Source organism: Buceros rhinoceros, unplaced genomic scaffold (genome assembly GCF_000710305.1).
Source record: "Buceros rhinoceros silvestris isolate BGI_N320 unplaced genomic scaffold, ASM71030v1 scaffold17934, whole genome shotgun sequence".
NCBI classification, from domain to species: Eukaryota; Metazoa; Chordata; class Aves; order Bucerotiformes; family Bucerotidae; genus Buceros; species Buceros rhinoceros.
Genome location: NW_010409010.1, coordinates 1 through 10,255, shown reverse-complemented (window position 1 = coordinate 10,255; position 10,255 = coordinate 1). Strand labels below are relative to the sequence as shown.

Here is a 10,255-nt window from a genome sequence, read left to right as displayed (position 1 = left end):
TAGTACTCCATGAAAAACCAGTAAGAAGTTATAAATAAGATCACGTCCTTCAGAGATATCCTACGTGCTTCTTCTGTCCACGTTGCACGGGTAACTGCAGTGTTCCTGCGAGCATACGGAGTGAAGAAAGTCAAAGAAGCTGAAAATACCTAACGATAAAAAGCAAAACCGTACACATTAATGCTACATATTCTCCCATAAACAGTTCGTTTCCTACATTTTGTCTTGGTCTTTATGTCTTCCCCCTCTAAAAAACTCTTCCAGGAAAAACATCTTGCAAGATATGGGTTGACTCATCTTCATCTTGCTCCTTTTTGCTGCAAAGTGGAAAAGATTCTTGAACAAACTGCCTACACATGGGACACTGCTGGAAATACTTAACGCAGCCGTCACACAAGCAGGCGTGCCTGCAGGGCAGGAGCACCCAGTTCACTGCGCCGTTCTGGCACACCACACAGTCTTTACTGGTTTCTTCAGGCAATTCTGGATCATCTTCAGCCAGTCCAGCCTTTTCTAGCAAGCTTCTGTCAGCGCTTCCCCCACCAGGGGAGGTATCGCTTGAGGACGGTGCAGTGCTATTCGCAGACATGAAGAGTTGCTACAAGAGAGAGAAACACAAACATTTAGAAGGCAACAAATTCTCTCCCAATACCTGAACACACAACACACACGTGATGCAAGTGCCACTGGGTCAGATGAACTGGTTTCCACTGGGTCAAACAGTGCCAGGCGAGTCCTGACAATTGCCTGCCCTTCCGTTAAAGGTATTTCACGCAGAACACCGGGAGCATATGAAGGACACGTCATCACATCTCAGCTGAATCAAGTCAATGTACATGCACGAACTCTAACCACACTGCCCAGGTCTGAGCAGCTCGGGTTTCTGTTTCTGGTGTCATTCTCTACGCCTGTAGCGATGCTTCTATCCACTCCAATCAAAAATACATCCACCAAGCTGCCAAAGCTTCCTCACTCAGCCCATTCCGCTCTTGCTCATGTTACAATCCCCTGCTCCTTTTTTGTCTTACTTTATGCAAAGCACAAATTCTTTTGGGCGTGACCTCTTAATAAATCCAATAAAAAGCAGCCGAAGATGCCCACAGAGAGCACATGACAGCACTACACCATCATTTCTGTTTCTTAAGCCATGTTTTGACACTGGCAACCATACATGAAAAGAAAACTTCGGGGCATCAACAGAGAAGTTTACCCGGATCAACTGCATCAGCAAAAAATGGCCAGGACAAACAGTTCTTCAGATAAACCTATTTCTGAATGAACGCTAATTGAGTCAATTGAATTAATTAGGCCAAACCTCCAGCTTATGAATACCAGATGTTATTTTAATTTTCACAGAAATCACATCACCAACTGCCTGACAGACGCAGGACGAAGATGGTCCCACAACATGCACAGACGGGGAAACTGGAATGGTTTAACTCATAGTTGTATGGGCCAGGCAGGTTCCTGACCTCTGTGCATGTATTGCAGCAAAAAAATAAATAAAATTTAAAATAAATACAATTTAAGAGAAGTTTCTTCTAAGGCTTTCCCAGTTGAAGGGCAGTATAGGAAACTGGTTTGAGAGATCAGCAAGGAGGTAACCAGTGTTCTGTAGAGAGGAACCATTTGACAGCTGGTTAGTGTCTTACCACTGCTTTAAAACGTGGACAGGACCTGGGCTTCTAGCCTAGAATCAATCTCTCCAGGAAATCTTGAATATTTTCATATAAAATATTTCTGTTCAGTAATTTTGTCTCAAATGACTTCACTGATAAAATAATTCTAACTATTACCCAGTTCTTTGCATGACAATAAGAGTCTTATATTAATTTAGGCTCCTGAAAGCCTACACAAACTAAACTTATCGCTCTCGCCCAAATGAAAAACGGAGTCTTTCAGCATGTGCCTTACCTTCAGATCATGGTATTGACCTTGAGCTAGAAGTAGATACTGATACAATATCCTACAGGACAGTCTGTAGCTCTCATCAGGAATGTGAATTACAGCCACCATTGAAATCTACCAAAAAAAAAAAAAAAAAAAAAAAAAAAAAAAAAAAAAAAAAAAAAAAAAAAAAAAAAAAAAAAAAAAAAAAAAAAAAAAGCTATGTTTTATAACTTGCCTTTTTGTTGTAGGAATCACCGAGAACAGTTTGCTTGGAAGAACCTCTGACCTGCGAGTTCCTTAGACAGTCGGGACTTCAACCATGCCAACTTCAAGCACAGATAAAAGGTTAAAATACAAAATAGCACCTTGCGGCGCTTCAGCTTTCTGCTCTGGCTCTCCGTGGTGCTCTGCTGTGGCCAGCTGGCAGCACAGACCTGCTCCGGCTGCTCCCAGCTAAAGGAATCAAGCCCCAAACCAAAAAACTCTCCTGAAGGCAAGTGCTTACACAGCGGAGGTAAGGCTTGCTCACACAGTCACCAAGGCGCCTCGGAGAAGCTACCTGCATAACAATTTCAACCAGAAGTACCAGTTCTGACGCTCCTCTTTCTGTGCCACTAACTCATGAGCAACTACTAGATGGGAGAGGAGGACACAAACTGCTAGGAGTTTCCTACAGCAAGAGAGTGTGTGCAAGTAAGTCCTCTACAGCGCCTGGGGCCACATCCCGGGCTGTCCTCAGCGCAAGAAATGACTCTGCTGGCCAAAGTCCGAGTGCAGAATTACAGGGGAACGCACACAAGGGCGAAGTCTTCTCTTACCTTCTCCCACATCGCTCACAAACACCCGGAATGCAGTTTTCACACTTCAAAAAGCCTTTAGAAGTGTTGCTGATTGGCTTGTAAACTGACCAGGCAAAAGCCAGATTTCACTGGCGAGAATTATGAAAAGGACCCCACGGGCTGACTTCAGAGTCCTGTGCCTAATCCCCCTTGCCCTGCCCAAATGATGTAATAGCCTCCAAAAAGCAGGGAAAAAACAAAGTGAAATTTAATATTATTGTAATCCCCAGAAGCTGTCAGAAGAGAAATGAAATATAGAAGAAAGCTGGTTTAAAAAAAATAATAGAATTTAAAGGCAAATCAGCCCTGCACTTCAAAATTCACACATGGCTAGTTACACGCAGGGTTTAAAGATATATACACCTATACAGATGTATTTGTACCAACTGGATTTACTATTCTTTGGCAATAAGGTCTTTTTTCCTAGACCACAATGCCTTAAAAAAAAACAAACCACCCACACTACTACTAGCTTTGTTTTGAAACCTGAAAACCATTAAATCTCCATTAAAATAACAAATTTTGTTTTGATAATAAGAGTTTAAAAGTTAATGGTTCTTGGTGTGCTTGTATCACGTCATCCCACCATAACGAAAGGGCTTTCTCACTGACAGCAATACCATACTGGCCACGGTGGCAAAGATGCCTTTCCACACTCTAGTTACATTTTATAAGTTGGTTTCAACACCAACAGATGCAATTCTGCCGTTTTTCAGGGGAGGGGTTCAGGAGTCACTCCTTCGACCATCCTAACAGATTCTAGTTGTGTTCCTTTTCTCTTAAACCAAGGGAAAAACACCGCCTGCACTCACCTTCCACCCCTTCCTCCTACGTTAAAGAACAAAAGAGGGTCGATACAAATTTGTGTCTACGTTAATGTCAGTCATATTTACATATTAAATTTACAGTCCGTTTATATTAAACTAACCTGAGCTCTAAACATATATAGGGAAATAGCTGGGCGGGGAGGGGGGAATCTCGAGTGGGGACAGGAGGGAGGAAGGCAGGCAGTCCTGTGGTCAAGTGACAAGAAGCCGAGGACAGGAATCACTCGGAAAGGGAGCAGATTTCTTAGGCACTGGTGTGATCACAAACAATTTCCAAGTAACGTATGGAAAAGTGTTCAGGGGGTTTAGGGAATTTGCTTCTGAGTTCGTTTGTATTACTGTTCAAGCAGTTAACGCTGTCAGATTATCCACATACGAAAAGATGGGAGATAAAAGTCTGTCCCAGATGGTTCCAAAGAGAATCAGTCAATGCAGAGCTCAGAAGAGATATTGAACTGCACGTGACAAGGCTGAAGCTGCTTTAATTGTAAGAGATTTGGAGGAGACCTTTTTGGGGAGCTGAGCATCTTGTACCCGCAAGACCTGCACACCTTCCTGTAAATGACCTGAGACATAACATACCACATTACACAGACTTGGGCTTGTTGCAGAACGGTGGTTTCCACGTTCCCAATGGCCAAGTCAGCAATCAGCTCAAATATCTGCACCAGACGCTGAAAAAACTCCTCCCACCTTGACAACCGAAATCCAAAAGACTGTATTGAGAGCTCCACCACGGGCTTATGTGACCAGATAAACAGAGTGACAGCTTTCTAACCTACCACGACCTGAGTTCGTCTGACCACAGAGTCCTCTGCAGATGGGAGCTGCAGCAAAAATCTTCTGAAGGATATACCTTATTTTTACGTAACAATTATCCTCGCTCTTCTGCTGCGCTCCCCTGGAGTCATCAGTGATAAAGTTAGGGACCGAGTTTTAGGGGATGGGGAAAGGAAGTCACTTTTATTCAAGCCTGTCTCCTGAAATACTCAGACCTTAAAGATTTACTCTTACAGTACTTACGATATCATATATTTCTCTGTCTTCTTCATCAGCTAACGTCAACAACGCTACCAGTGGATAGCGAGATCTAGGCACTGGGCCAAAGTCGACAACTTGAGCATCTTCTGGTAACTGACAATATTTTTCTTCTTTGACATTTTTTTCAATGCTTTGTATGTGTCAAGAAAAACAGTCGGTGCAACTGTAGACAAATGTGACGTTTACAAAAAGAGTATTTGTCATCATACACGTTCATAAATGTATTGGGCCAAGAACTGCCGAATGTTCACAAGTCTCAACACTCCTTGTGCCAAGAAATTAGCATATTTTGTCAGAACGATTTAAAAAGAAAAGGATACAAGTACTGTTGTCGATAGAGGTATTCGCTGTACAGAGCATCCTCTAAAGCCTGAGGTGTCTTTATTCTAAAGCTGTAGACGTGTTTCTGCAACGCTTCATGGAGTTTTTGGACGCTGCAGCCCCAGTAGCACGTCAGAACACAGTCTTCCAGACAGTCAGGTGTCAGCGCTATTCCCTCTTGTAGAGACAAGATAAGGATTTCAGTAACCCACCCACGTGCAGGAATTCTGGGATTGCTAAGTGTAGGTTCTTAAAGGGCAACAAGCAAAAACAACTTCAGTGTCGCAGATTTTTGTCACTATAATCTTCTAAGAATTTAGACTAGGTTTAGTGCTTTTGAAAGTCAGTGGAGATGAGGAAGTGGGTGCGAAGAGGTAAGATGTCTGGTTAACAAAAGCAGCGTGTGCATTTTAAGAAGGGTAAATTTTAACTTCTGGTAGCATTTTACATGTTCACGGGCAGATCCAAGAACACAGCCCCCAGCCCAAAGTCCATTCCCTCCTTAGACAGGGGTATGAGTTGGATCACTGGCCTGCACCACTCTCTGTGGTCTCAAAGAATAAGGCCCTCTTGACCACACAGCGGAGGGATAAGAAGGGGACCTACGGGCTCCATTTCTTTTCTAAAAATCAAGTGCCCTCCCATTAACTTACTGCACAAACAGGAGCACTGAAGTACAGAGAGAGAGAGAGAGAGAGAGAATTATGAAAAGTAGTGCACTTTCAAACACCGCTGGAGACCTGGACTTTGATTTGGACAGCACATATTCCATAATTCATTCTGTAGGATTCTACAATTCTGTAAAGCTCACAGTAGCTGGTAACCTGCAAATGTTTTTGTACTTAAATATCTGTTACAGCAGGAAGTTTTTCATTAATAAGAATTAAACTGTACTTAAATATCCAAACATTTCACTTTAAATGCACCACGTTTATAAGCTGCGTAAGAATTGTTTCTGTTGTAATGACAGGAGGAAGCAAGTTTCTGAGGAATTTTGATAAAGGAGAATGGCAAGAGCAAGAAAACAGAAAATACGAAGTTCAGGAACACAATCTGACAGAATCAGGGTCATCAGAAATCCACTGACTTGATACTGAAGCCGTAGCAGGATGAGAGATTTCTAACCCAAAAGGGTTCTTCACTTGTCTCATCTGCTTTTTCAATACTCTTGCGCTGGATTCTGTTTCTTCCGAGTTCCTCAGAATCACAGGAACACCCAAACCAAACCTATGAGACGGGACACAAGAAGAACAAGTGGGTTAAGAGTTAGTGTTGACACGGTTGAATTTTTCTTCAGCTCTAAATAGCAAGTGGCACCACAAATAGAGCTCGCTTGGCTCTGCAGAATATCTGCGTAACACGGCCTGCCAAGCTGACTCCAGCTTTTCATGGCAGGAGCCTTCACAGTGATACAGAAAGTCTTTAACAGGGGAATTACTTCACTCCTGTGTTTCCAGAAAGAGACCGTTAATGGAATAGCCAATGCCCTCTGGTGGTAGAGCCAGCAAGATGGTTTTACTGGAGACTAAGACCCCGATTCCCCATGTAAACCTCAATGACAACAACATGCTGACATTAAATGAGAGGCCGTAAAGCCCCTGCTTTGAGCCAGAAGCCAAGTACAAAACAGTCAAGACTCTGAATCAAAGCAGAGACTCGAAGACCCTTCAAAGCCCAAACTAGCATGCTAGCCCAAGCGACAGTCTGACCCCAAGAGGATAACGAAGAGAAAGTTTAAAAGTTTAAACACTCTATGAACCAAAATAAATATCAAAGAAAGCGAGGAAAAACATTTTGGGATGATTTTCTGACATCAGTGGAAACTCCAACACCGTCCTATTGCCTGGGGCTGTTAAAAGAGCCGCTAAAGAAGACCAGGAGCTACCAAATAAGCTCCACAACAGACTTCCTTTTACCCACGGCTAAACCTTACTCACTTTTTAAGGTGATAGCAATAACTTTCAATAACCAAAAGCTGCTTACAGAAACTGTCCCAGATAGGTAATCAGAAAACTGCTTCGGAGACTGCAGAGATTTTCTTAACAGCATTAATCCAGTCCTGCCTCTGCCAGGGAGAGGCGGCGGGAGCCTTTTGTTAGTGCGCGTTAGAAAACAGTTATTAATTAGCCCAGGGTGCACCTCCCTGAGCTTGTGCTTTCGTCGCTGACTGACGGGATGGCCTGTTGGCACGCTGGTTTATGCAGCTGCCAGCATCCTGAGTGCTGGAAGACTCTGAATGGCACCAAGCACCAGCTCCTCCCCACATCAACTGTTCCATTTTGGTACCCTGACAGAGCAGCTGTGACAGAAAGATGGGTCTCATAGCAATAACTCGGGCTGCAAAGGGCACTACCAACTTCAGCATAATCAGTTTGGAAACTGCTAAAGTAATCTCGTGTACGATACAGCTCTGAGCCGCAGAGACAATGTGGTGGTGAACTGCTACTTTTTCCTGGGTTTAAAACCTTTTCCAGCTCCTGTGTATCAAAGAAAGAGGAAAATCAGAGCTTTTACTGACACTGGGCTCCTTTCTATCGAGTCGTGTTGGAGGGGAGCCCTTTGTAAGACCAACAGGGAAAAACATCACTCAGAAGTGATTTTCAAGCCAAGGAATGACTTCAGGAAAAAGAATTCTCAGAGCCATTCTCGACAGCAATGACCTGTTCCTGGCAGTCTAACAAACATTTGCCTTCACAACTTCACATCTTGGGTGCCTGACTGTCACAGCTACACCAAAGAAGAAAGAGACCGAGCTGGCAGAAAATACTCTATGTTCATGACTCCACCTCTGATAAACTCCTTTGGTTTGCTAGACTTTGACAGAAACATTTGCAGTTCTTCGATAATATAACATAGGGCGCTCGGCCATACGTAGTTTGGGCGCATGGAATGTCAAATATCTCTCCGACGCAAGTAAAACCAGCCACGCTGACTTTATTGGGGCTGTAATGAAACACACCAGTTAAACACCTTACAAAGAAGCCAGGTGCAGCAGCTGTTTCGCTTATTCAATACCCAAAACTCCATGGAGTTAATCCCTCCAGCTGCACATAAAGATGTTTTATACCATCTGGCTGATTCCAAAGCAAAGACACTGCTCTGCGGAAACTTTCTTGCCTGTTGAAAGCAACAGGATAATCACCATGAAAAGCAGCTGTAGAAAAAAGCCTTCAGTACAGTTTCAGCAGCAGCTGAAGGCAGAAGGGCCTTTCTGTTCCACAAGAAGGTGCAATGTTTCTACAAATTCTAAGGTAGTATCAGCTGTATGAGGGATGAATAAAGACACAGACTCTCTGAGCAGAGCCCCAGGTATCCAGGGCTGGCCAGAAGAACAGGCACTCCTCAAATCAGTGCGTGGTTTTGTGGACGGAAACATCAGTGTTCCTAAGCAGCTGGTGTTTTTTGGGCTGACTGACACCAGCACAAACACATCCAGAAAACAAGCTGATGATTGATGGCGAAAATGATGGGGGAAACTCAATGTCACTACAGCAATGCATCAGGTATGGTGTACTCATATGACACCACATGCAATTAAACTACTTGGGTAGTAAATAAAGGAGCGAGTTGTTCTCCTGAGTAAGGCCAAGAGCGCTCAAACTGTTACTGCAGCTGCAGACACACAGAAGTTGCTCGGAGGCTCTCGGTCAAACGGCAGAGGTCAAAGATAGCAGCAAGTATCTTTGAGGAGCTGCCACATGCTCATGCAGTACTTGTGCTGAGCTCCCAGCCACTGCTTCTGCTTGACTAACAGTATCTTAACAAACAACTTTAAAGACAGTTTGTCTGTACTGACATAAACGGCGATAATATCCAGTGCAGATGCACCTAGAATCTCTGATCCCAAAATAAAAATGCGTCTGGACAGTCCTCTGCACACCCTGTAGTCTGAAAAGCACCAGTGGACACGTGAGCAGATGTAAGGATCTTCTGGCATATCTATTTCAGGTATTTTACAGCAGGGGATTGCGGAGTTTTCATTATAAGCAGGTAAATAATGGTTAGATTGATAAAGGATGACTGGTTTGGGATACACATTCTTTGTAAGATAATATTTTTAAAGAACTGATGAAGCAAAACCAGAAAAGTGAAGAGAAGCAAACGGCAGTATGACACCACCAGCGTGCAGTGGGACAGAGGGAGTCCTGAAAAGGATTTCTCCTACCTCTCTCCCCAAGTAAATAATGAGGTGGAGCTTCATCTAGCAAAAAGATACCAAAAAGATGAGTCTTGCCTTCACTACCACTTACCCAGCACTAGGGGAGGCAACGCAAAACAAGAACAAAAACTTTCCACAATGCCTATCTGAAAGATCAAAAGATACCCTTCATTCACATCGAAAGCAATATGTTGGAGCCAGTGGCAGCTAACAAAGCGATGGCAACTGGGGAAGGACTTTGCACCAAAGGAAAAGTCAGGCAGGGTATTTCTGAGCTGCCAAGAGAACAAAGCTACAGCTAAAACACTTGTAATTCAAAGAGAGAGAAAGGATGGGAACACCGAAGCACAGCACTACAGACATCAATGTGAGCAAACGGGAGGACGTGCGGTAACTCTGATTCTCTGGAGAAGCATGGTGTATCCAAAATTCCTACACAAAATATTTTGATTGCTAATCAATGCCCTCCACTTGGCAAGTATCAGTATTTACATTTACGAACGTTCCTGAGTCGGTAGGAAAACAGACAGAACAGTGCCACAGACAGACATTCAGGGACCTGTTTCTGAAAAAGGCAACAGTGACATCTTTGCTGAAGCTGCTCAAATGCGATTAGGAGACAGTCTTCACCCATCGCCCCTCCAGGCACTTCAGCAGCTCAGCTAGTTAAGGCTCTTCCCCAGCTCAGTCCCAGCACCCAGTTCGATTCATCTGGAAACCGTCCTTCTCTGCACTTCAGCACTGGAACAGACTGGTGCCGCATCGATGGCGCCGGGTAGTCTCACACCTCAGTAACAACCCTGCCTTCGAGCCTGGCACATTTAACAGCTACCCAGCGTACGTCAGGCACCTCACTCAGTATGTTCTCATTCTACCTGCCACCGAGATTTGTGATGTCCAACTCCAACAGTACCAAATTTCTCCCTCGGAGCAGCATTCTCTGACCTTCAGGGAGGGTCAGGTCCTCTCCCTGCCCCCCTGTTTTCTCCACAGCTTTCAGCCTCCCCTTCTCCTCCTGGAGCAGCCCCTCTTGCCCTATGGTGAGCGCTAGCCCTCCTCACCCTCTGTCCTTCAACGCAACCCCACTTCCCTGACCACTGGCAGGCTCCACACCCCCACTGCCAGCCCCGGCGCTGTCCCCAAGGGCCCCAGGGCCACCTCACACCCAAGGCGGGCAA

General features: G+C 44.4%; 1 protein-coding gene across 1 annotated transcript; it reads right to left on the bottom strand.

Moving 5' to 3' along the window:
- Positions 1–247: 247 nt before the first annotated feature.
- On the bottom strand, positions 248–6,139 carry CGRRF1 (cell growth regulator with ring finger domain 1). Its single transcript, XM_010135090.1, has 5 exons — positions 6,006–6,139; positions 4,918–5,095; positions 4,580–4,727; positions 1,915–2,022; positions 248–598 (listed from the first exon to the last, which is right to left on the bottom strand). The coding sequence occupies exons 1-5, from the start codon at positions 6,067–6,069 to the stop codon at positions 248–250; spliced, it is 849 nt and encodes a 282-aa protein (XP_010133392.1). The 5' UTR covers positions 6,070–6,139.
- Positions 6,140–10,255: the final 4,116 nt, after the last annotated feature.

Excerpts from the sequence above, each read along its gene's own strand:
- CGRRF1 (XM_010135090.1), bottom strand. The coding sequence starts at position 6,069 with ATGAGACAAGTGAAGAACCCTTTTGGGTTAGAAATCTCTCATCCTGCT. Across the intron at positions 4,728-4,917 it reads CTCTATCGACAACAGTACTT|CATTGAAAAAAATGTCAAAG; the intron begins GTATCCTTTTCT and ends ACACATACAAAG. Across the intron at positions 2,023-4,579 it reads ACAGAGAAATATATGATATC|ATTTCAATGGTGGCTGTAAT; the intron begins GTAAGTACTGTA and ends TTTTTTTGGTAG.